The 26847-nt window shown below is 50.4% G+C and overlaps 1 protein-coding gene across 1 annotated transcript in view; it reads right to left on the reverse strand.

The window, feature by feature from the left end:
* Positions 1-26847, reverse strand: part of LOC148442989 (chromatin-remodeling ATPase INO80-like) — a 196567-nt gene that overhangs the window by 65385 nt on the left and 104335 nt on the right. The window contains exons 19-23 of the mRNA XM_088463423.1: positions 24122-24207; positions 23433-23600; positions 21695-21828; positions 15683-15750; positions 8318-8411 (exon numbers count right to left, since the gene is read on the reverse strand). Of these exons, the coding sequence (XP_088319549.1) occupies positions 8318-8411; positions 15683-15750; positions 21695-21828; positions 23433-23600; positions 24122-24207 (550 nt within the window). The remainder of the gene's footprint in view (positions 1-8317; positions 8412-15682; positions 15751-21694; positions 21829-23432; positions 23601-24121; positions 24208-26847) is intronic.

Consider the following 26847-nt stretch of genomic DNA (forward strand, 5'->3'; position numbering starts at 1 on the left):
AGCCAGATCCCATGGTGCCACAGGTAGAACAAAGGGAGGCTGTATAAGAAGCACCCTTTGCATAAAGGTGCGGACATCAGGAAGCATAGCAAACCTACGATGAAACCACACTGAAAGTGCAGACACCTGTACCTTCAGGGAAGCTAGGCGAAGACACTGGTCTAAACCCGCCTGTAGGAAGGCCAGAACCCTGGACAATCTGAACACCTGAGGAGCATAACCTCTAGTGCGACACCACTGGAAGAAAGCCCGCCACACTCTATGGTAGATGTTGGCAGATGAAGGCTTCCGAGCTCTCTGCATGGTGTTGACCACCGAACTGGAGAAACCTCTGGACCTCAAGAGGGCAGTCTCAATAGCCACGCCGTCAAAGACAGCCGATTCAGGTCCGGATGAAGGCAAGGACCCTGAGATAGCAGGTCCTGACGTTGAGGCAACAACAGCGGAGTGTCCACTGAGAGACTCTGAGATCCGTGTACCAGTGCCGCCTTGGCCACGCTGGAGCAATCAGCAGTAGCGTGCTGCCTTCTTGCTTGAATTTGCGTATCATTCGAGGAAGAAGGGAGAACAGAGGGAAGAGGTACGCATACTGGAAGGTCTACTTGACCGCCAGAGCGTCCACTAGACAAGCCTTTGCGTCTCTTGTTCTTGACCCGAACATTGGCAGTTTGTTGTTGTGTCGTGAGGCCTCACTTGTTCACCAGTAGCTGACACACCTCCTGGTGAAGAGACCACTCTCCTGGATGCACGTCTTGACGGCTGAGAAAGTCTCCTGGTATGAACACTGCTGATATTGCGGTGAGATGAATAACCGCCCATACTAGAATGCGGGACCCCTCTGTCAGAGCCACCTGACTGCGAGTCCCTGCTTGGCGGTTTATGTATGCCACCGTGGTGGCGTTGTCCGACTGTACCTGCACAGGTTTACACTGCAGGACCTGTCTTGCTTGCTGGAGAGACTTGAATACTGCCCAAAGTTCCAATATGTTTATTGGAAGAGCAGCTTCTACCGATGTCCACCTTCCCTGAAAGAAGTGTGGACCCATCACCGCGCCCCAGCCTCGGAGACTGGCATCCGTCGTCAGAAGAGCCCAGTCTGATTTCCAAAAGGGGTGCCCCTTGTTCAGGTGAGCCGTCTGTAGCCACCAGGCCAGAGATAATCGCACCTCCGGGGAAAGCACCATAGTCTGTGTCTTTATCCTTTGGGGCGACCCATTCCATCTGGAGAGGATCAGCTTCTGCAGAGGTCTTCAGTGAAACTGGGCAAACTCCACCATGTCGAACATGGATACCATGGATCCCAGTAACCTCATTGCCGAGTGAATAGACACCCGGCGACTCTGCAGGCAAAGACGGACCTTTGCCTGTAACGCAGAGATCTTTTCTCCCGTCACCAAGATCCTCTGATTTTGGGAATCCAACAGAGCTCCCAGATGAAGCATCCTCTGTGATCGTACCAATTTATCAGCCAGCCGAGAGACTGCAATAAAGAGACTGTTAGTTGCAGATAGCGCTGAAGTTTCTCTGAGGACTCCGCCAGTAACAGGAGATCATCCAGATAAGGTAACATGCGGACTCCCTGCAACCGCAGGTGGGCTGCCATGACGGCCATAAAACTTTGGTGAACACCAGAGGTGCTGTAGCCAGACCGAAGGGCAGAGCCTGAAACTGGAAGTGGTCCTTGACCACTGCAAAATCTGAGGAAGCACTGGTGTGCTGGGACAATAGGGATATACAGGTAAGCATCCTGAATTTCCAGCGACACCATGAAATCCCCAGGTTCCATTGCTAATATAATGGAACGCAGGGTAACCATCCTGAACCGAGGAACCCTCAGAAATTTGTTTATGGATTTGAGTTTGAGTATTGGCCGATAGGACCCATTGGGTTTCTGCACCAGAAAAAGATTGGAGTAATACCCCAATCCCTTCTGAGACAAAGGAACTGGGACTTTAACTCCATTCTGGAGCATCGAGTGCATTACCTTCTTGTCCTGATTGGACAAAAGCCCGTGGTGAAAAACTACCTGGGAGGTCTCCTGCGGAAGGAGAGGGCGTACCCCCGAGAGACCACTTCTCTAACCCATGTGTCTGAAGTGGTCAGACACCAGCTTTGGGCGAATTTCAGAAGTCGGCCTCCCACTTTGAGGTCCCCCAAAGAGAGGCCGGTCCTGTCAGGCCGAAGGTTTGTCATCAGAGTTGGGAGTGGGATGTCTGGTACTCCAGGCCTGATTCCTGGGCTTTGCAGGTTTCTAGGCGGCAGTTCTCCTAGGAAAGGACTGTACCCTGGGTCTGTTCTGTGTTCTGTAGGGCCGAAAGGACGAAGACCCCGCTCCTGATGGGACAGTAGTGGAAGACAGACACGCAGACGAAGCTGCTGCCGAAGTATCCACAATTTTGTCTAGATCAGGGCCGAACAGCACTTCTCCATTGAAGGATAACCACTCCAAACCCTTTTTGGAATCAGCATCCGCCTTCCAAGAACGCAGCTACAGGATACGACGAGCCGCTACTGCTGCCGAGAAGATCTTGGATGCCATGAGGGCCATATCTAAAGCTGCCTCATTAATGAAGGTAGCGGAGTCCCTTAAATTACCCACCAACTCCACCTGTTCAGGTGACGAGTCTGGGTCCAGGGATGCCTCCAAGGTATCAGCCCAGTGCTCCATAGCTCTTGCCACCCAGCACACGGCCAAAGCCGGTCTGGACACGCCTCGTGCAAGGGAATAAATCATTTTCAAACATATCTACCCTGCGATCCGTTGGATCCTTTAAGGAGGACATAGAGGGCATAGGCAACGTAGCACTCTTTACTAGATGTGTGAATCCACTTGTGGCAGGTTATCCCATTTTGCTAAATAATTATCTGCAAAAGGGTATGCCACCGCAAACCGTCTAGGGGGCTGGTAACGTTTTCCACGCATCCTCTAAATGATCCACTAGCTGATCAGATAGGGGAAACACCGTAGCATCACTTTTAATATCCTTGAAAAAGGCATATTATGATTTAGCTACAGGAGGAGCGTCATCCACGTATGAGCCATCATATGTCGTCACAGAATCCTGATCTTGATGAGGTTGCAGTTGACGCTTCTGCGCCCGCACAGACGACTCGCCCTCTAACACCTCTGATAGCTGTTGTACTGAGATAGACAGTGAATTAGCCCACGCAGGTTCATGGATGACCTGAGGGGGCTACAACGGGAAACTCTGAGGTACTATTAACTGTTTAGAAAACCCCTGCATAGGGGACGACACCATAGACTGCTGTGAGACCCACATCTGGGGACACGCAGGGGTTGTCGTTAACTGGCCCACCAGGATAGTAAGTGCCGTAGCAAAACAAGCCCATGGTAGCTCCTGCACAGGTGTAGTGACAGAAGTCGGCCGTGCCAACCGCAGGCACGCCTTACATAATCCATCAGAGTTACCATCACCCTCTGCCAATGGTACCATGCATACAGTAAACTTAGGTGGAATGGGGAAATCGTGCTCACTGTCAGACATACTAAGTGTGTGACCCGTAGCTGTATGTGACCACCGCACTTCACAACAAGTTGTATAGTGAGGTATAAATCCCTCTTGCAACACCGCACCGCAAGGGCTTGTTAGCAGAGAAGAAAAACAGGGATAGGGAAAATAGCTGACAGTATGTGAAAGTGAAAGTAACAGACAGCAGCGCTAGCCCAAAGTCACATACAATGCAGAATATTGAAAACCCTGCAGTATCTGCGCTTCATCAACTAACCAGACCTCAGCCTGGTAGGAAACAGCGCTGCATACACTGACCTTGCACCGGAGGAGAGGTATGCAGGGGGACCCAGACCATGATGCCCGCGTTAACAGCTTCCAGCAGCATTTGCCACATGTTTTAAAATGGCCACTGAGGAGCAGAGGGAGGGCTTGTCCGGGGGCGGAGCGCATGCAGATGCCTAACCACCTTGTGGAGATGCCGTGTGCAGCGGGGGAGGCGCACTCCCCTGGCATGCATTTAACCCCTGGGACGCTGGACATTTAATGGGGGTAGCGGAAAGCGCAGGGATCAGTAGCCTAGTTCCACACTGCAGCCAGTCCCCAGGGAGCCCCCTGCCTGAGGACTAAGGACTGTGCTATTCGGCTGGGACCCACCGCGGGACCTTGCCACTTACCTGAACCCCCGTAAATCCGGCCACAGTCCGGGCAACTGGGGCCACCGCTAGCTGTGACCCCAGTCACCCACCAGCATCCCCGAATCAGTACCGGCGCTCTGTTACCAGCGGGGTGTAGAAGCGACGACATGGACGTCAGTACAGACTGTCCATGTTGTCTGCTTATTAGATGTGCAGCCACAGCTGCATTGAAGAACTTCAGGGGCCGTGCAGACCCCCACTCTGTATGGTGCATCCGACTTCGGCCAGGCACCGATGAAAACTGAGTGCCTGAGGCTCGGGGCGGGGTATAGCAGAGGGACCCCAGTGCATCCTAGGAGGATGGAGAAATTTTTAACTCTGTGGTGCCTGGATGTCTGCCGCCATCGCTTATACCCCAAGGTATCCTGTGGATACCCTATGGTCCCTGAAGTAGAAAAGGTGATGAGATATGACTGTGCGCCGGGCTGGGGGGCACACACCGCCCTCCTCCCCAGCACCGCAAATGGTTTTTTTTCCCTCGAAGGGCCACGCATTCCACGATTAAGCCACGCCCCGACATGCCCCCCGGACCAGCTGCAGCACAGATGATGGTCGTTCAGTGTGTATGAACGACCATCATCTGCAGATATATCTTTCAGGTGTGTACCCACCTTTAAGCTAGGTACACACTGACAGATATACTGGCCAATCAATTGATCGGCCAATGTATCTGCTGCCCGTTGGGAAGTGTGTACCCACGATATGTCGATGAACGTCTGCATTCACCGACATATCGCATTGGCTGTGCTGCACAGCCGATTGACAGATATGTCTGCACACACAGCGGCAGCCGCGAGGAGGGGGGCGAGACACGCCTCCCGCCCGCTGGAACACGCCCCCTGGTCACCGGGACCTGAGGGCAGGCACAGATGGTTGCTCAGTGTGCACAAACCACCATCATCTGCAGATATATCTGTACAGTGTGTACCCACCTTAAGGCACAGCTATTACCTAACACATTGACTGAGTCTCAGGGTAGAGTTTCCAAAGATCACCTCATCTGGTAATGCAGGCAAGTGGCATTGGGTTTTGGTACTACTGAAAATGAAAACTCTGCATCTAAACCAGCAATACTGCCTATGGGGCTAATTCAGAGTCGTAAGCTACCCGACGGTTTGCGCACAACTCTGATGTATGAAGATCTGCGCGTGTGCAGATCTCCTTCTACTCACAGTATACAGATACCGCAGCCTGATGGACAGCCATTTGGGGGCGGCATGGCCATAAGTTAACTGGCTCCGGCTGCATGGAAACACCGGCTCCTATGAGTAACCTGAAGGTCTCTCATATGACGGATGGTCATGCGGAGTGATCCGACGCTGCGGCCTCGGACGCAGCAACGAATCACAAAAGCTGGCAGGAGACATCTATTTACACAAGACTCTATGCTAAAAGCACAGAACTAGATAGGTAACGTGTGACCAGGACTTTAGACAGGGTTAGCCGCCATACATGTCCAAACCATGTCTTCTTGAGTGCGGCAAGCGCTATAATAAATGGGAGCCCAAAATAGTTGAATTGGACACCCATTAATTATAGTGGCACCCAAAACAATTGAATCGTCCCCTATAAGACTGTAAACAAGGTTTAAATTCATGACTGGCGGTTTTGTTATATATCATTTTTTACTTTTTACCTGTTAATTGAATTTAAATTAACGTAATTTATTTTTGTTTGTTTATTATATTTGCGCTCCTTTCTTTACCTAATATACAGTGAATCTTTATCATAGGGAACAATTGAGTTTCCAACTTACTGCTTTTGATATCAGATTTGGTTAATTAATCTCTTTTTTTGGAAATTTGAGCTATGCAGTAATTCTTTAACTAAAGCTGGGTACATACTGTGCCAACAGCTCCGCCAACAGGCGGATCCGCCGACACAGTGACCAATCAGGTAAGCTATACAGACTTACCGATCAGCTGCTCGATGCGTGTTCCCTGACATCACTACAGGGAGAGCATTTAAATTTGCCAGTCACCAGCGGTTCCTGCAGCAAGTGTACGGGTGGTCGGCTGACCGCCCATTCACACAGCTAGATACACAGATACAGCTACAGAGCACATGCGATAGGTCTGTGAATGACATCGTTCAAAGACATATTAGGGGTACAGACCAGCCGACGCACTCATGATATATATTGGCCGTTCAATTAAAAGGCCAATATATTGCCCAGTGTGTACAAAGCTTATTGTGGGGGTTTTATTGATTATACTGTGTGAGTGTGTGTGAGTGTGTGTTTTTACGTGAGGAAATGGCATTTATTATGTAATGGAATAATAAAGAGTAGCCATGGGAGAGCAGTCAGTGCTAAATGCAGAGTATAGGAAAGATTAACGTTACGCTACAGATTTGTCCACATACATCTTACCTCCGTGCGCTACAAGTCGCGTTACACAGAACGTGTGAGTGCTGTGCAACTCGGTACCATTGAGAGTCTTTTTGTGCAACTTTTTACCTTCAAATGCGTCGTATTCGCAAAGTGATGCTTATTACCCACCCCTATGTAATGGGGAGAGTAAAACAAACTATTGGGGCATTTTTGTGTATCCATACTTCACTGTTGAAATGGTTTTCTATAGGTAAGAGGAGCTGTTAGTTACAAACTAATAGAACATGGATTTAGTCATTAATTCATCATTGTTGGATATTTTTGAGGGGGCTTTAAGGTGTGTCTGATGAAAATGTGCTTGTCCATGTGTACTACAGTACAGATGGATCCACATACATCTTACATCAGTAGTGCCAAACATCCTTTCATGTGATGCAAATAGGATGCACAAGCAGCTTCTGCTGATTAAAATGACATGTGGCATGCCTATAGCCTGTGTGTGTCTGTATCTGCATGCCCTATGCTACGTTACAGTGTCACAGCCGCTGACATGAAAAAATGTTTGGCGCTACAGAGGCACGGCATGGCGCGACTAGAAGGGCTGCTTAAAACACAAGGAAGTAAGAGTGTGGACATCTGTATTTATAATCTATTTATACTGTACATGTAATGAAATCACCACCCACTTGCTCACAATATGCACTACACCAGTGACAAGGCAGTATTACTAAAAATAACCTTAGTTAGTGAGAAGAGATCATTTTTGCTGCAACGGCTTTAATTCAGCTATCCAGTCCCCGGTGCAGTGTTTATGCTATTTGGTGGGTCCATATCGCCCTGCATATACGCCCACTGCTCCTCTGTATGTATGAGAAAAGAACGCTGTGGCAGGAGCCAGGAGAGCACTACCATATCTGAGCTAAAGCAGAACTGGCCTATTTTGCCAGGCAGCAGGGACCCTATGCAGCTTGTAAAACAGCAATTCAACCATTGCTAATGATCACAATTTCCCTGTATATATACTAAAGTGGCAGATGGCACCATAAGCGCCTAGTTCGGAGAAGAGTGATGTAGAATAGCTTGGTTATTACAGGGTTAATATTTTCTAGGGAGTGTATAGATATACGTTTGTGGACTTTACTTCTCTCCTTTTAGATGTCCCCTCCAGCCCTGCCTATATTGTCTGTGCTTGGTTTGTCATTGCTGTTAGTGGTTATGCATTCTAAGTCTTCCTTTAGCTTTCCTGAGCAGCATGGCTAGTAGGGAAAACACTGCTCCTCGGCAGGCACAGTGGCGCAAGAGGTAGTTGCAGGACAAAGTTGTCTGCCCTCGAGGTGGTACCAGGCTTTTTCCACAAAGTTAGGCTCAGTGGTACTAAACCAATTAAGATGGGGTCCTTCGTTGCTCAAGTTGCGTCTGGGGCGTACGTCCGTCCCATTTGTTACCTTTATGACTGGAGCTGGGAATTCATCTATATATTTATTTAATTAAAACGGTTTGAACTTGGTATAAGTACAGACTGATACAGACAGTATATAAATTCATGCAGACATAATGACATTAGGCAGTTAGCAGAATGATATAGAGAAGAGAAAAGGGCAGAGGACACTGCTCATATAAGCTCACAATCTATAGGGGATATGGGTGGACACAATGGGGGGAAGAGGGCAAAGAGTGCAGAATTAGGAGGGGTGGTAATCTAGAATGAAAAACATTCGTTTTAAGGGTACACGTGGAGGCCGGGAGGCTGAATGAAAGTCTAATGGAACGAGGGGAAGTGGAGCTCAGATATATACACTTCTATGTTTGCATCTTACCTGGCTAGATGTCCCTGGAGCATCAGGTTTGTCATCTCTGCCGGAGAAATATTAATGAAACGAAGAAAAGAAAAGCAGCTTTCTTGGTCTGACCCTGTGGGTTACAATGTGAGGGCATGTCAGCACCAAGATGGTGATCTAGTTCTGAGTTGCAGCTAAAGCTCATACTATAAAGTCCACTGGCTTTCTTATATCTGTTTTTCAGCCTTACGGCAATTGTAAATTCGCTATGAAGGATAATCAGTTAGCAATATGGTATTATTGGTAGAAAACATTCCCAGATAGACAAGTGCAAAAAGAAAATGTTTCCATATTTTAGCTAACTGTATTGCGTTACATGACTGAAGCCATTACATTTTATTATTATTTATTACCAGTTATTTATATAGCGCACACATATTCCACAGCGCTTTACAGAGAATATCTGGCCATTCATATCAGTCCCTGTCCCAGTGGAGCTTACAATCTATATTCCCTACCACATGCTCACACACATACACACTAGGGGTAATTTTTTTTTTTTTTTTTGTTAGGAGCCAATTAACCTACCTGTATATTTTTATATTTTATTACATTATACATTAGCTATCTGTATTGCGTTATGTGACTGAAGCCATTACATTATATATTAGCCATCTGTATTGTGTTATGTGACTAAAGCCATTACATCATATCTTAGCTACAGTAACTATTGCGTTACATGACTGAAGCCATAACATCATACCTTAGCTAACTGTATTGCGTTATGTGACTAAAGCCATTACAAGATAAATTATCCTCTGAACTCTCTGGGACATATAAATGTGAAAACAAGAGATATGGTAAGAACTTACCTTTGTTATCTCTGTTTCTACGAAGTCCATAGGGTCCACAGGGTTGACCTTGGGGTATAGCTGGATCTGGATCCATGGGCACCACGCAGTTAAAGCTTTAGCTGCTCCCAGGATGCACTTGGGTCCGTCCTCCTCTATACCCCGCCCCCGGCCACAGCACCTCAGTTGGTAAGCAGCCAAGGCCGGAGGAGGAGACTAAACAGAGAGAAGGAAGACTGGAACACACAAGAAACCATACTCACAGAAATGGGAGACGGAAAACCGGTGACCAGCCACACAGCCCATTTGAAGCCAGGTGCGTCAGGGCGGGCGCCCTGTGGACCCTATGGACTTCGTAGAAACAGAGATAACAAAGGTAAGTTCTTACCATATCTCTTGTTTTCTACTTCAGGGTCCATAGGGGGTCCACAGGGTTGACCTTGGGGATGTCCCAAAGCAGTACAACTAAGGGCGGGGACGCTCCTGTGCTGAAAGGAGTACCCGGCGCCCAAAGGATGCATCCTGAGAGGCAAAGGTGTCAAACGCATAGAACCTCAAAAACGTTTGAATTGAAGACCAAGTAGCCGCCTTACACAGCTGAACAGCAGAAGCGCCACGTCTAGCAGCCCAAGAGGGACCCACAGAACGAGTGGAATGAGCCTTAACAGAGGCTGGCACAGGTAAGCCCTCCTGTGCATAAGCCTCACAAATAACGGAACGAAGCCAACGGGCTAACGTTTGTTTGTTGGCAGGCCAACCCCTCTTGTGAAAACCAAAGAGGATAAACAAGGAATCAGACTTCCTAACCGAAGCCGTCCGGTCTACATAAATTCTAAGCGCCCGGACCACATCTAAGGAAGTCTCACCAGCTGAAAGATCAGGGGACTGAAAAGCTGGCACAACAAGTTCCTGATTAATATGGAACTTCGAGACCACTTTGGGCAAAAACTCAGGACGAGTGCGGAGCACCGCTCTGTCCTGGTGAAAAATCAGGAAAGGAGGGCGACAGGAAAGCGCCCCCAATTCAGACACCCTCCTGGCCGAAGCAATTGCCAGGAGAAAAACCGTCTTAAATGTCAGCCACTTGAGCTCCACCGCCTCAAGAGGCTCAAACGGAGGACCCTGCAGGACCCGTAGCACCACCGCCAAGTCCCAAGGAGCCACAGGAGGCACAAAGGGAGGCTGGATCCTGAGAACACCTTGGAAAAAGGTGTGAACGTCTGGTAGTATTGCAATCCGCCGTTGAAACCACACGGACAAGGCGGACACATGAACCTTCAGAGATGCAAGGCGTAAGCCGAGATCCAATCCTGACTGAAGAAATTCCAAGATCCTAGAAACTCAGAACACCTGAGGATCATAAAGTCTGGACTCACACCACTGAAAGTAAGTGTGCCACACTCTGTGATAAATCCGTGCTGAAGCAGGCTTGCGTGCCCTGAGCATGGTACCAATAACCGAACTGGAGAAGCCCCGAGACCTCAAGACGGCTGTCTCAAGAGCCACGCCGTCAAAGACAGCCGACCCAGATCCGGGTAAAGGCAGGGCCCCTGAGACAACAGGTCCCGACGTTGAGGAAGAAGGTACGGAGCGTCGATGGAGAGGCTCCTGAGATCGGAGTACCAAGGACGTCTGGGCCACGCCGGAGCTACCAGCACGAGCATGCCGCCGTCCTGCTTGAATTTCCGCAGAACCCGAGGAAGCAGGGATATCGGAGGAAACAGATACGCCAGGTGAAACGTCCATGTCACCGACAGCGCGTCCACCAGACTTGCACCTGCGTCTCTTGTCCTTGACCCGTAAACGGGCAACTTGTGATTGTGACGGGAGGCCATCAAGTCCAGCTCCGGCAGTCCCCACCTGTCCACGAGTAGCTGAAACACCTCTGGGTGAAGCGACCATTCCCCGGGATGCACGTCGTGACGGCTGAGGAAGTCCGCCTCCCAATTGAGGACTCCGGGGATGAAGACCACCGAGATCGCTGGAATGTGACCCTCCGCCCAAGACAGGATACGAGACACCTCCGACATCGCTGCCTGACTGCGAGTTCCGCCTTGGTGATTGATATACGCCACCGTGGTGGCGTTGTCGGACTGCACCTGTACCCCCCTTCCGTGAAGAGCGGGGCCGGACGACTGCAGGGCCTTGTATACTGCCCGCAGTTCCAGGATGTTGACGGGGAGAAGTGCTTCTTCCGCTGACCAACGACCCTGAAGCGACAAAGAGCCGGTCACTGCCCCCCAACCCCGGAGACTGGCATCCGTCGTGAGCAGGACCCAGTCCGGGATCCAAAATGGGCGCCCCTCGACCAGATGAGCTGTCTGAAGCCACCAAGCCAAAGATAGCCGAACGTCCGGAGACAACACCAGCACCTGAGAGCGGATCCGGTGAGGTAACCCGTTCCATTCTGATAGAATCAGCCCCTGCAGGGGCCGGGAATGGAACTGGGCAAATTCCACCATGTCGAATGTCGACACCATGGACCCCAGAACTCTCATAGCCGAATGGACCGACAGGCGGCAACGGCTCAGGCAACTGCGTATCCGCAGCTGTAGGGAGGCGACCTTCTCCGGAGTCAGGAAGATCCTTTGCTGACGCGAATCCAGCAGGGCTCCCAAATGAACCATCCGCTGTGATGGAATCAGAGAGGACTTTTTCCAATTTATCAACCACCCGTGTGCTTGCAGGCAAGCGATCGTCAGGTGGAGATGTTGAAGCAGTACCTCCGGGGAGCTCGCCAGCAACAGGAGGTCGTCCAGGTACGGCAGCAGCCGTACATTCTGGTTCCGAAGATGTGCGGCCATGACCGTCATAATCTTCGTGAACACCCTCGGTGCCGTGGAGAGACCAAAGGGTAGCGCCCGGAACTGATAGTGGTGGTGAAGGATAGCGAACCTCAGATACCGCTGGTGTGAAGATGCTATCGGAACATGGAGGTAGGCGTCCTGGATGTCCAGGGACACCATGTAATCCCCCGGTTCCATCGCCAGAATGATGGAACGTAACGTTTCCATCCTGAACTTGGGAACTCTGAGGAATTTGTTCAGAGACTTCAAGTTGAGGATAGGGCGATGAGAACCATTGGGTTTCTGCACCAGAAACAGAGACGAATAATACCCCGTCCCTCGTTGTGATAGAGGAACGGGAACAATGACCCCTGCTTTCAGCAAGGACTCTACAGCCTCCTGAACCTGTAACGCCTTGGTCTTGTCCTGAGAAGGACTTGTGCAGAAAAACTGGTGGGGTGGTCTGTGCCGAAAAGACAGGGCGTACCCCTGGGAGACCACTTCTCGAACCCAGGCATCCGTGGTGGTATTGTGCCAGCACTGGGCAAATAGAAGAAGTTGGCCTCCCACTCTGAGGTCCCCCAGAGGGAGGCCCGTCCCATCAGGCCGCAGGTTTATCTTCCTGCTTGGAAGAAGGGCGCCGAGCACTCCAGGCTTGCTTCTTGGGTTTAGAGGCCGTCTTACTCGCAGACTGTCTCGGGAAGGACTGACCTTTCGCCTTACCCTGAACCCGAAAGGAACGAAAAGCCGAACTCCGAACCTTAGCAGGCAGTGCCGCCGAAGGGAGGAAGGCCGACTTGGATTTAGCCAGGGTGTCCACTATTTTGTCCAAGTCCGGACCAAATAGTAATTCCCCATTGAAAGGTAAGGCCTCCAGACCTTTCTTTGAATCAGAGTCCGCTCTCCAGGACCGCAACCATAAGGATCGGCGGGCAGACACCGCTGCAGCCGATACCCGCGAGGTCAGCAGACTAGCATCTAAAGAAGCTTCTCCAATGTAAGAAGCAGCGTCCCTCATTTGTCCCAACAACGCCCGCTGGACATCCGGAGCGTCGTCCGGGAAGGTATCTTCCAATGCATTGGCCCACCCCTCAATGGCCTTGGCCACCCAGGAAATGGCCATGGACGGTCGGGCCACCGCCCCAGAGAGGGAGTAAATAGACTTTAAGCAAGTCTCAACTTTCCTGTCCGTGGGATCCTTCAGCGAGGATATCGACGGTAATGGTAAGGTGGCGCCCCGAGTTAAACGGGTGACATGGGAATCCACCGCCGGTGGAGTTTCCCATTTTTTACAATGTGCCTCAGGGAAGGGGTAATTAGAAGCCAACCGCTTCTAAGGAAGGAATCTCTTACTGGGCACCTGCCAAGCTACCGCCATATGATCCGTCAACTGATCCGACAGGGGAAACACAGCAGAAGCCACCTTAGTTTTTTTGAAACTAGGAAACTTCGACTTAGGAAGCGGTGCTTCATCCTCTATAAGAAGAATAGCTCGCACCGCCCTAACTAGTGCTCGCACATTAATGGACGACTTGGTATCCATTTCCTGGACCGAGGCGTCCGAGTCAGTGTCATCAGGGACCTCCCCATCATCTGAGGAACCCTCTGAGTCTGATACCTGAGCAGCCCGTGTCATGAGTGGGCGTTTTGAAATCCTAGAAGGCATGTCAGTCTGCAACATTGACTGAAAAGCCGAGGAAGCGGCCGCCAAATTTTGCACAGAGTTGGAGAGCACATCCACCCAGGGTGGAGGAGTCACCATAGGGGCCTGAAAAGGTACCACAGGCTGCTGCGGCACAGGGGAAGCCTGTATATACATAGGCAACCCCGCATAGGGACCCACCGACTGAGACCCAGGAGGACTCCGCAATAACTGCGGGACACCCGGGGAATGGGGGATGGTCGGCTGGGGCAACGCCCTAGTAGGGAGAGCAGTCGGGACCGACAGACGGTCCGCAATAGACACCAGCACTTGAGAAAACATCGCCCACGGTGGTTCCTGCGCCAGAGAAGGTCTGGATGGGCCAGGAGCCACCTGGCATCGACTACACAGGCCATCCTGTGACAAATCCTCCCTATCTACTCCTGCAGAACAGCGTCCGCAGGAGGCCAACACCGGAGCCACTGAGCGCTCAACCTCCTCGTCTGACATGACAGAATATATTATATATCTGGCACCAGGGTAGAAGTAAAACGCACTCACCGGTGTGCTGAACAACAGCCCACAATATGGCACTGAGTAGCACACAACTGTATGTGACGGACCTCACAAATACGTGATCTATATAAGTGAGGTCAGTAGAAACGCCCCTCCCCCACACACCTGTAGGGCTTGTAGGAGAAGTAAAGGGATAGGTATAAGCTGACAGTAAGTAGAAAATAAGCACAGACAGGCAGCACTAGCAAAAGTCACATACCATGCAGGAAGATATACTCACTGCACCTTTACACTACAATCAACCTGCCCAGATTCAGTGTCTGGGAGGGCTATAGTGCTGTGTACGCTGTCCTTAATCAGGGGAGAGGTACACAGGGGGACCGGTCCGCGTGCTCCCTGAAGATCTGCGCTGCCACTGTGAGAAAATGGCCGCTGGAGACCTCAGAGGAGGAGTGGCCGAGTAGCTGCAGCTCAGCGACGCCAGACTCCGTGCTGAAAGGCGCGCTGAGCTGAGGGGAGGAGCCGCTGACAGGGAAGGCTTCCTCCCCTGGCTAGCATATTAACCCCAGGGCTGCAGGCTTCCCGCTTGCCATATATCCCTGGTGGTCTAGTGGTCCCACGGGTTATTCCTCCTCAGAGGGGGAGCCCGCCGCCACCACTAGCGGCCCCCGGTCTGTCCCCTAGGACCGGGGGCAAAGGACTGCATGTGCAGGCAAAACCCGCGAGCCGCCGCTAATCGGCGACTCGCGGCTTACCTTGTCCCCGGCGACCCCGGCAGCAGTCCAGGGAGGAACCCATAGTCCGGCTAGTACGGACTCTGGCCTCCCGCCGCGATCCCCAGTGCAGTACTGGCGTCGCGGCGCCAGCGGGGAAGGAGAGCGGCAGCGTGGGCGTCTGCATAGACAGCCCGTCGCTGCCACACTAGAGCCTCTGTGGTAAAATAAAAATCTAACAGGCTCTTTTTTTTTTTTTTTTTTTTTAAATAAAAATAGAAAGCTTTTTGGGGGCTGCTCCTGCAGCCCCCCTGCGCAGGTGACCCGACTCCGGCCGCGCACCAACTCAAACTGAGGTGCTGTGGCCGGGGGCGGGGTATAGAGGAGGACGGACCCAAGTGCATCCTGGGAGCAGCTAAAGCTTTAACTGCGTGGTGCCCATGGATCCAGATCCAGCTATACCCCAAGGTCAACCCTGTGGACCCCCTATGGACCCTGAAGTAGAAAATAGGCTATTGCTTGCAAAATAGACCTTTTGGGACTAAGTATACACACTATAGCAGAGTATCCAATAATCAATTCTGCAGGGGAGCAGGCATATGCTTTTCACTGTCTATGCCTACCCCACCCCGGCCACAATAGCTTTTTACTTCATTCAGTTTGGAAGTCAGCAATGGGGTCAGACGGGAGTCCAGAGGTGAATTTATCACTCAAATTGTTCTATAAACATAGTGATTATATATAATACAGTAGCTGACATTTGTTTAATAAATAGAATACTAACCAACTTTACAATCAGTAGGTAGGACATGCTGAAAGCTAAAAGTGACAAAGGAAATGACACAAAGAAAAATATAAATGTCGTAATGTGTCACTATCATACTAGCAGCACTTACTGTTTCTATGGAAGAGCGATTGCTGAACGTGATCAGGTGCAAATGGAGAAAGCAGGATGCGTAACCACCTAAATACAATGAGAAAGTCAGGGAATGATAGAGAGCTCTGTAAACATGACAATTTCCTGTACAGCATACATACTGCAGGTGCCAAAACTTCATATACATCAAGTAAAAATGAATACAAGGAACTTTTCTTTTGTTTGTCTTCTTTAACTGTGATAAGTACAGTATGTTTTGCCCAATATTTGCAATGCTTGTGTTACAATGTGGCATCAATAGTGTCAATATAGTTTCTGCCTATCTAAAAGAGGTGTGTGCGTGTGCGTGTACGCGTGCGTGTGCGTGTGCGTTCCTTTAATGAACTAAACAGAAAAACATTTTGTTGTTAAAATTTAGTTTTCAGCAGAAAAAATATGAGATATGGTAAGAACTTACCCTTGTTATCTCTATTTCTACGAAGTCCATAGGGTTCCACAGGATACCTTGGGGTATAGGTGATGACGTCAGTCTTCAGGCACCACAGAGTTAAAGTTTTCAGCCTCCCAGGATGCATCTGGGTCCCTCTCCTATACCCCGCCCCCGGGCCAAGGCATCTCAGTTACGTCACAAGCCATAGGAGGAGAAAGAGAGAGAAGAAAAAAATCTGGACACTCACAAGAATCACATTCTCACCATAGGGAGACGGAAAAAACGGTGACAAGAATAAAGCCCATCTGCAGTACAGGTGCGACAGGGCGGGAGTCCTGTGGAACCCTATGGACTTCGTAGAAATAGAGATAACAAGGGTAAGTTCTTACCATATCTCATATTTTCTACTTCAGGGTCCATAGGGTATCCACAGGATACCTTGGGGATGTCCCAAAGCAGTATCCTTTAAGGGTGGGGACGCTCCTGTGCTGAGAGGAGAATCCGCCACCCGAAGGAAGCATCCTGAGAGGCAAAGATGTCAAAAGCGTAATACCTCACAAAGGTATTGACAGAAGACTACGTAGCAGCCTTGCAGATCTGAACTGCAGAGGCACCACGTCTAGCTGCAAACGAAGGACCCACAGACCTAGTGGAATGAGCCCTCACCAAGAAGGGAACTGGAAGACCTTCATGAAGATAAGCTTCTGAAATTGCCATACGAATCCAGCCTGCCAAAGTCTACTTTGAAGCAGGCCAACCCTTTTTACGGAAGCCATAGAGGACAAACAAGGCGTCCGACTTCCTAAAAGAAGAAGTGCGATCAACATAAATTCTCAATGCCCGCACAACATCCCAAGTGGCGTCACCCACTGAAAGTCCAGGTGAATTGAAAGCCGGCACAACAATTTCTTCATTGATGTGAAAACTGGATACCACTTCGGGAAGGAATCCCGGGCGAGTGCGAAGCACCGCCCTATTCCTATGAAAATTCAGAAAAGGGGGTCTACAAGAGAGAACCCCTAAATCCGACATCCGTCTGGCCGAGGCAATGGCCAGAAGGAATATGGTTTCAGCTGTAAGCCATTTAAAGTCCACTGAGTCCAGTGGTTCAAACGGCGGTCCCTAGAGAACTCACAGGACCACAGCCCAATTCCAAGGCGCCACCGGTGGAACAAAAGGTGGCTGAATGCGAAGAACACCTCGCATAAAGGTGTGCACATCAGAGAGCGCAGCAATCCTACGATGAAACCAGACTGACAGGGCAGACACCTGCACTTTCAGAGAAGCCAGGTGAAGCCCATGATCCAGTCCAGCCTGTAGGAAAGCCAACACCCTAGACAGGCGGAACTCCCTAAGGGAATAACCTCTAGGTCTACATCACCGGAAGAAAGTATGCCACACACGATGGTAGATTCTTGCCGAGGAAGGTTTACAAGCTCTTAGTATGGTTTGCACCACGGAGCTAGAAAAACCCTCTGGACCTTAGCATGACCGTTTCAACAGCCACACCGAGTCAGGTCCGGGTGAAGACAAGGACCCTATGACAGCAGATTCGGTCGTAATGGTAACCTCAGAGGAACGTCTACTGACAGACTCTGGAGGTCGGAGAACCAGTGCCGTCTGGGCCACTCGGAAGCTATCAACAGTAGCGTACCTCCTTCTTGATTTGAATTTCCATAATACCCGCGGAAGAAGGGAAAACGGAGGGAAAAGGTAGGCAAACTGGAACATCTACTAGACGGACAGGGCATACACCAGAGACGCCTTTTCGTCTCATGTTCGAGACCCGTACACCGGCAACTTGTTGTTGTGCCGGGACGCCATGAGGTCTATCTCTGGAAGACCCCACTTGTCCACCAGACTCCGAAAGACGTCCTGGTATAAAGACCACTCTCCCGGTTCCTCCTTGCTGGTTTAAATAGGCCACCGTGGTGGCGTTGTCCGACGGGACCTGCACAGGGTGACCCTGGAGAACCGGCTGTGCCCGCTGGAGAGCTCTTGACACCGCATGGAGCTCCAGAATGTTTATTGGAAGCTCCGCTACCGCCCGAGTCCACCTGCCCTGAAACAAGTGTGGACCCGTGACAGCTCCCCAGCACCGGAGACTGGCGTCCGTTGTTAACAGGACCCAGTTCGCCACCCAAACGGGCGTCTGCAAACACCAGGTTAGAGACAGGCGAACATCCGGAGTGAGCCCCATCGTCTGGGACTTGAGACACTGAGGCAATCCATTCCATCTGGACCGGATCAATAGCAGCAGAGGTTTGGAGTGAAATTGGGCGTACGCCACCATGTCGAATACCGACACCATTGAACCCAATAATCTCTTTGCCAAGTGTGTCGACACTCGACGACACTGCAGACAACTGCGCACCCTCAACTACAAAGCAAGGATCTTTTCCTCCGTCACAAAGATCCACTGCTGCCTGGAGTCCAATAAGGCCCCGAGGTGCAGGATCCTCTGAGACGGGGTGCGAGTGGACCTATGCCAGTTTGTCAACCAGCCGTGACGTTGCAGTACCGCAATCGTCAGATCCAGATGGTGTAAAAGAAACTCTGGAGACCCTGCTATCAACAGGAGGTCGTCCAGATAAGGCAACAGTCGGACTCCCTGCGTCCGCAGGAGAGCCGCCATGACCGCCATGACCTTGGTGAATACCCGTGGAGCAGTCACCAGGCCAAAAGGCAGTGCCCGGAACTGGAAATGTTCGTTGCAGATTGCCAATCTGAGGAACTGCTGATGGCGCAAAAAAATAGGGACATGCAGGTAAGCGTCCTGGATGTCCAATGACACCATGTAGTCCCCAGAATAATGGACCGCAGGGTCTCCATCCGAAACAGAGGCACCCTCAAGGACTTGCTGAGGGCCTTTAGGTTTAGTATTGAACGGTAAGACCCATTGGGTTTCTGCACCAAAAATAGAATGGAATAGAAACCCAGGCCCCTCTGGGAAATTGGAACATGCACTGCGACTAGCACCGGGCAAACTGAAGCAGGCGCCCCCCACTTTGGGGTCCCCCAAAAGGAGGCCTGGACCGTCAGGCCGCAGGTTTGTTATCTGACCTAGGAGCCGGACATCTGGTACTCCAGACCTGATTCTTGGGCTTGGACAATTTCTTGGCCCCAGCCTGCCGTGGACAGGACTGTACTTTAGGCCTACCTTGGGCCCTGTGAGGCCAAAAGGATGACCCACCAGCACTAGAAAGAATCGTAGCAGACAGAAGACATGCAGATTTTGCTGCTGCCAACGTAACTACAATTTTGTCCAGATCTGGACCAAATAGTACCTGTCCAGACCTTCTAATCCCTTTTTGGAATCCGCGTCCGCTTTCCAAGAACGCAACCATAAGGTGCGACGAGCAGCCACGGCTGCAGAGGAGATCCTAGAGGTGAGCATACAAATATCTAAGGCCGCTTCATTAATGTAAGTGGCCGAGTCTCGGAGATTGCCCACCAACTCGGTCTGTTCAGCCGAACAGTCAGAGTCCAAAGACGCCTCCAAATTATCCGCCCAGCGCTCCATAGCTCTGGCTACCCAACACACGGCCAGAGCCGGTCTGGATGCTTCCCTGCAAGGGAATAAACGGCTTTGAGGCAGATCTCCACCTTGCGGTCAGTGACATCCTTCAAGGATGACATCGAAGGCATAGGCAATGTGGCACTTTACATGTGAATCCACTTGCGTAGGGGATTCCCGCTTAGAAAAATAATTGACAGCAAACGGATAAGCCACGGCTAAGCGTCTCTGGGGCTGAACCGTTTACCTGGATTTTTCCACGCCTCCTCTAAATGATCCACTAATTGATCAGAAAGAGGGAACACCGTAGCCTCACCCTTAATATCCTTAAAAAGGCATATATGAATGTGGCCACCAAAGGATCAATATCCTCAATAACTAAAGCCGAGCGGACCGCTCGAATAAGACCAGGGATATACACCTTGGACTTAGCGTCCGGCTCTTTGGTACGGAGAGGTTCTTGGTCAGATAGATCCAGAATCTCCCCATGATCTGACGTCTCATCGTCATCCCCATAAGGAGCAGATAGACGCCACCGGCCGTTATGAGGCCGCAACACAGACTCCCCCTGTAAAACATCGGACAAATGCTGAACCGATGTAGTTAAGAGTATTAACCCACGCAGGCTCCGGAGAAACCTGGGAAGGGACAGGGAGACTGTGGGGTACCATCAATTGTCTCGGGAACTCCCGCATGGGTGACGACACCACTGACTGCTGGGACAAACCCGTCTGGGTAAACGCAGGTGGCGGAGCTAGCTGGCCCACAAGGGTTGTAAGCGCCTTAGCGAAACAAGCCCAGGGAGGTTCCTGTACCGGGACCGGGACCATAATCGGCCGTGACAGTGCCAGGCACTGGGGGCATAACCCCTCCGCGTTACCCTCTCCCTCCGCTATTGGTACCTTACATTTAGTACACATGAGCTGGAGAGGAAAATCAGTCTCAGACATGATGGTAAGTATGTGACACTCATACCTATACGTATTGGTATAGTGTGAATAACACCCTGCACACCGCGCACCGCAAGGGCTTTGAGCAGAGCAAGATCAGGGACAGTAATAAAGCTGACAGTAGAGTGTGAAAGTACAGACAGCAGGCTAGCAGTTCAGTCACATACAATGCAGAAGAAACAAATCCCTGCACTATTAGCGCTGATTCTCAACTACTCAGACCCTCAGGCTGGTAGGACTCAGCGCTGCATACACTGACCTGTGACAAACAGAGGAGAGGTATGCTGGGGGACCCAGACCGCAATGCCACCGCTCACAGGCTTCCAGCAGTGTTCACCATGCTTTAAAGATGGCCACCGAGGAGCAGAAGATGAAGGAGGCCGGCCTGGGGAGGACAGCTGACACACTGTGGCCAATCAGGCAGAGCAGAGAGGCTGTGTGCAGCAGGGGAGGCGCCGGCTGTGAGACAGGGAAAGCGCGCTCCCCTGGCATGCATTTAACCCCTGGGACGCCGCAGCGCATGCCGCTCAGCAGCGGCCCGCTGTCCCAGGGGGTAGTGGAAGCGCAGGTTGGTCGCCTGGCTCCACGCTGCAGCCAGTCCCCAGGGAGCCCCCTGCCTGGGGACTCAGGACCATGTGACCAGCAGGGACCCACCACGGGACCCCGCTGCTTACCTGCATCCCCTTGGATCCGGCCATGGTCCAAAACATCTGGGGACACCGCTAGCCGTGACCCCAGATGTCTACCAGCATCCCCGGATCAGTACCGGCGTTCTGGTACCGGCGGGGTGTAGGGGAGACGGCATGGACGTCAGTACTGACTGTCCATGCTGTACTCCCAGATGTGCAGCCAGCGCTGCCTTTAAAAGAAACTTCAGGGGCTCTTCATAGCCCCCCTCTGCACAGTGCCTCCGACTCCGGCCAGGCACCGACGAAACTGGGATGCCTTGGCCCGGGGGCGGGGTATAGGAGAGGGACCCAGATGCATCCTGGGAGGCTGAAAACTTTAACTCTGTGGTGCCTGAAGACTGACGTCATCACCTATACCCCAAGGTATCCTGTGGATACCCTATGGACCCTGAAGTAGAAATAAATAGTAATATCACTCAGTCCATATCACCATGTCTATGCTCACCTGTTTCGCGAGTAGTTTACACATTCTAAGTTTCCTTGTCGGTACAGGAACTTAGAAATCCGGTATGGCCTTATTGCTAGGTAAAAGGGAGACCAGGTTTCTTGGCGTTCAAACAGTTCAGAGTGATTGCACACCTGTTATGGGAGAGAGACATTTAGTTATGGTGGGGATCACACTGGGGACATTTACGTTGGCATGTCACATTACCTCGCTAGTCCATCTGACTGGGCTACAGATATATCCGAGTAGTTACACTTTCCATCCAAGAGCCATGACTTGCAACCAACTTTTGGATTTTACTACCACAGCAAAGGATGTAGCCATAATGACGACACCTGCAGAATGTCAACAAGTTCACAGTGTCGACGTCTGAAATGTTAACATTCTGCAAGGACCGGCAGCGGGAGTTAGGGTTAGACTGCGGGAAGGGAGGTTTGAGTTAGGCACTAGGGGGAGGGATAGTAGTGCTAGACCCTAGGGGGAGGGATAGTAGTGCCAGACCCTAGGGGGGGAGGGATAGCAGTGCCAGACCCTAGGGGGGGAGGGATAGCAGTGCCAGACCCTAGGGGGGGAGGGATAGCAGTGCCAGACCCTAGGGGGGGAGGGATAGCAGTGCCAGACCCTGGGGGGGGAGGGATAGCAGTGCCAGACCCTGGGGGGGGAGGGATAGCAGTGCCAGACCCTAGGGGGGGAGGGATAGCAGTGCCAGACCCTAGGGGGGGAGGGATAGCAGTGCCAGACCCTAGGGGGGGAGGGATAGCAGTGCCAGACCCTAGGGGGGGAGGGATAGCAGTGCCAGACCCTAGGGGGGGAGGGATAGCAGTGCCAGACCCTAGGGGGGGAGGGATAGCAGTGCCAGACCCTAGGGGGGGAGGGATAGCAGTGCCAGACCCTAGGGGGGGAGGGATAGCAGTGCCAGACCCTAGGGGGGGAGGGATAGCAGTGCCAGACCCTAGGGGGGGAGGGATAGCAGTGCCAGACCCTAGGGGGGGAGGGATAGCAGTGCCAGACCCTAGGGGGGGGAGGGATAGCAGTGCCAGACCCTAGGGGGGGGAGGGATAGCAGTGCCAGACCCTAGGGGGAGGGATAGCAGTGCCAGACCCTAGGGCATAGATTCTTAACCTCGGTCCTCAAGACACACAAAGTCCTGGTTTTAGTGATATCCATGATTGTGCACAGATGGTTAAATCAAAATAACTGAGGTACTAATTAAGTCACTTGTGCTCAAGTATGGCTATCCCTAAAACCTGGACTGTTAGTGTGCCTTGTGGACCGTGGTTGGGAACCCTTGCCCTAGGGGGAGTGATAGTAGTGCTAGACCCTAGGGGGAGGGATAGTGTTAGGCTATGGATGGGGAGGATAGGGTTAAGCTATGGGAGGGGAGGCTTAAGGTTATAGGGGGAGGGTTAATGTTAGGCTATGGGAGGGAAGGTTATGGCTAGTCACTAGGAGGGGGGGCTAGGTGTTAAAGGTTAGACACCGCTGGAGCCACCGGACCCTTCACACCAGGTAAGTCACCACTAGCACACAAGGAACCTTTTGTCAATATTCTAATCATGTTGACATTTCAACACAGTTGACATGATGAATGTATATGTGTCAAGCATATCAACATTATCATGACATTATGAATACTGACAAAATATACCACATCCCACAGCAATAAGTGCAGTATTAAAATGTTTTTCATTTGAATAATTTAGAATAATAAAAATGGATCTATTACTATTTATCTCACCTTTCGGAACTGCATGACCAAGTTCATGAGGCTGCTGGTGGTGTTCTGTGCTTGCTGAGTGGTACCCATGGAGGACTGGAGAAGGTCATCAATAGATATTTTATTCTTAAGTGCCTGATAGAGCAACTTCTGGCGACTGGTCAGATTGCAGTACATCAGGATTTCAATCTAGAATACCAAACAAGTGTTGTTGATCGTCTTGCAGCCTATGGCCTGATTCAGAGATGGATGCTAGCTATAGCTCAGCTACTGCGTTTGCTAAAATATGCGAAAGCAGCAAGAGGCGTCTTAAGAGAACAGACGCCAACTGCCGGCGTCTCTGATCCGCTGTTGTGTCCAAAGCAGCATCAGAATAGCAGCATGACATCTGAGTAAACTCAGGATGTCCGGCAAAAATCACACTGTCAAGGGCCAGAGAAACTGCGTCCAGTGGCTTTGCCATGCCCAGAACAAGGGACAGACATGCTCCCACTTTCCGGAAGGCTTCCTGCTACTGCCCTCAAATGCCAGCAGCACATCAGTCATGCTGCAGACTCTGGGGCACTGCGACAGACATCGCAGGAACATATCTGCACATGTGCAGTGCGGCTCCTGCGTATGCGCAGATCTGCAAACATTTACGTAAATCTCTGAATAAGGAGGGCCTAATGTGCAGATACTATGGCATTCATATCTCACCATAGCCTCACCTTGTCAGAGAGCTCATTCTCCACATCCTTCTTGATTCTCCTGAGCATAAAGGGTTTGAGGATCATGTGTAACCGAGATAACTGGTCTAAAAAAATCAAGAGAGAATAATTACATTTCCTTTGCAAAGTAGGGACAAGGGAGTCACCAAAAATGAGACCCCTCCAGAAGGTACATAGGGCCTGATTCTTTACCGATCTCACTGCGATTACGCACTCAGACGGACGATTTTTGCAAACTGCGCATACATCACAGTGCGCGAAGGCTCCACTGCAATCACACTGCTGCGCAGACCCATCGCAGAGTGATTGACAGTAAGTGACCGTTTGTGGGTGGTGATGGGGGTGTGGTTGGGGAAAAGCAGGCGTGTCAGTGCGTTTGAACGCCGTTACAGGGGCGTGCATAAATTAGCCATTGTGATGCCTTACACAGCATGGGCTTTCACTGCGTGCAATGAGGTTAGCAATTCCTGAGTGAGGTCAGACTTGTTTGTAATTATGCGTGAGGCTACGATGATACTTGATGTTACCAATGGTTTCGCAGACTTGCAAAAGTATTACAGATGTGAGTAAGGGGAAGTGGGCGTCCTTATGTTGTGCTGTGACGGCATTGTGATTGCAAACACTGGCATTTTGCAGTGGATCTGAGTGCATAGTCGCAGCTGTGATCGCAATAGTGATCCATAATGAATGAGGCCCATAGTGCGACTCCTCCTTGGTGTCTGTCAGAATCTGACAATGCTGCAGTAAGACACGTACAGACACCAGTGGGGGAAATATTGGGCTACCATGGAGAATTTCAGCAAAATGTAATTAAGGGTAATAACTTTCTAATTTCCTATTCAAACTCCATGGCAGCCGTAATGAATGGGACGTACTAAGCAATATATGAAGCAAATAGGGTGGGATGAGCATAATTTATGACAATATAGTACAGCAAAGAGATTCTTTATTGAATGATAGCTTGAAGGATTTTCTGAGCATCAGATGTCTGGGAAAGGTGTGAGGAGATGACCACACTGCTGCTTTACATGGGCTGTCTGCTGAGGCCGGAGCAATGACAGCACCCTTGTAGAATGAGCCCTTATGACCTCCGGCAACTCATGTCCCTGTTACACCCTGTAAGTCTGTGCAAAGTGTGTCCTTGCCGACATCTTATAGGAGGGACTGCCAGATATCTGCTATCCATGGAAAAAACACCTGACTTTGTCTAATCCACCCAGAACAAAATCACAATCTATGGAATAGCAGCAGAATCAGGATCAAATAGTTGTGCTTTGCATCAGACAACGAATGCTTTGACAAAAGACTTAAGGGGCCTATCCATTACACGACTTTGTGAACAATCCAACGTTTTGGTCGCATTGTTCACAAAGTTGTGTAATGGATAGATGGCAAGGACCAGCAATGCACGTGCATGCTGGGTCCTTCCCGACCCCAACTATCTACTGAACATGCCCGTCAACCTGACGACGCTCGTCAGGTTCGGCATATTCAGAGATAGGAGGTCGGACTCCTGCACTGAATGACGTTCAGTGCCGGCACCACAACTTGGCGACCTGAAGGTCTACACGCTAGATGAACGTTCAGTCTTTCAGGTCGCCTAGTGGACAGGCTCCTTTATTTGTGGCTTAGCAAAGACAGCTCAATGTCTACATCCTCACAGACTGGGTGTTTGGCTTGAAATGTAAAATCATTCCCTGATGCAGGCAATTCACTTAAATACCAGAGGACAAGGCTATTACAGAAGCATTTCCCTCGCCACACTAACCACAGGTGGACTGTAAAAAGGGTTCCGGACTATAGATAGACCGTAATTAGATAGGCACCAGATGTTAAACATTCAATATTTCGACAGGGACAAAAGTCAGACACACTAAAGTTCGATATGTAAAAGGTTTAACATGTAAAAAGGTTGATAGGTACAAAAGTTCAACATGAAAATGGTCAACACTTTTTTTTGTTAGGTTTAGGGTTAGGGCACTTAAAAAAGACAGTTAGGGTTAGGCACTTACCTAGGCAGTTATGGTTAGGCACCAAGGGGATGGTTAGGGTGAAGATTAGGGCTAAAAAATAAAATAGAAAAAATTGTCGACCATTTTTGTGTCAACCTTTTGTCCCTGTCAAACATCTGGTGACTATCTAGATTAGGGATGTGCAGGCTCGGATAGGTTCGAGTTTGCACGTGGAGTTCGGATTTTTCCCTCCAAAAAAACGGAACTCAGAACGAGGCAAAACGTCATCTTACATGGACGAACATCATCATTCCTGGTCTTTTGTCCAGGAATGATGATGTTCGTCCATGTAAGATGACGTTTTGCCTCGTTCTGAGTTCCGTTTTTTTGGAGGGAAAAATCCGAACTCCACGTGCAAACTCGAACCTATCCGAGCCTGCACATCCCTAATCTAGATATTGTCTATCTAATTACTGTCCATTTATTAGACCACACCCGTCCAAAATGACTTCTTTCTAGATCTTCTGGGAAGGAAAGAGGGAATATAGATACCTTAGTTGAAAGCTCCATGAAATTGATAGAGCACCTATTCCATTTGTTCTGTTGTCCCTATGACGGGAATAAAACAGAGTTCTCTTGGTGGTTGAGGATGTAGTCATCAAATCTATTTAAGTGCAAACTTCTGTAGTAAGAGTTGAGAAACAACTTTGAGGAAAGCCCATTCCCATGAGTGACCTTGATATGACGGAGGTAACCTGCTATCTTCTTTGCCTT

This window comes from Taudactylus pleione, unplaced genomic scaffold (genome assembly GCF_031769625.1).
Source record: "Taudactylus pleione unplaced genomic scaffold, aTauple2 ptg001370l, whole genome shotgun sequence".
In the NCBI taxonomy this organism is placed as follows: Eukaryota; Metazoa; Chordata; class Amphibia; order Anura; family Myobatrachidae; genus Taudactylus; species Taudactylus pleione.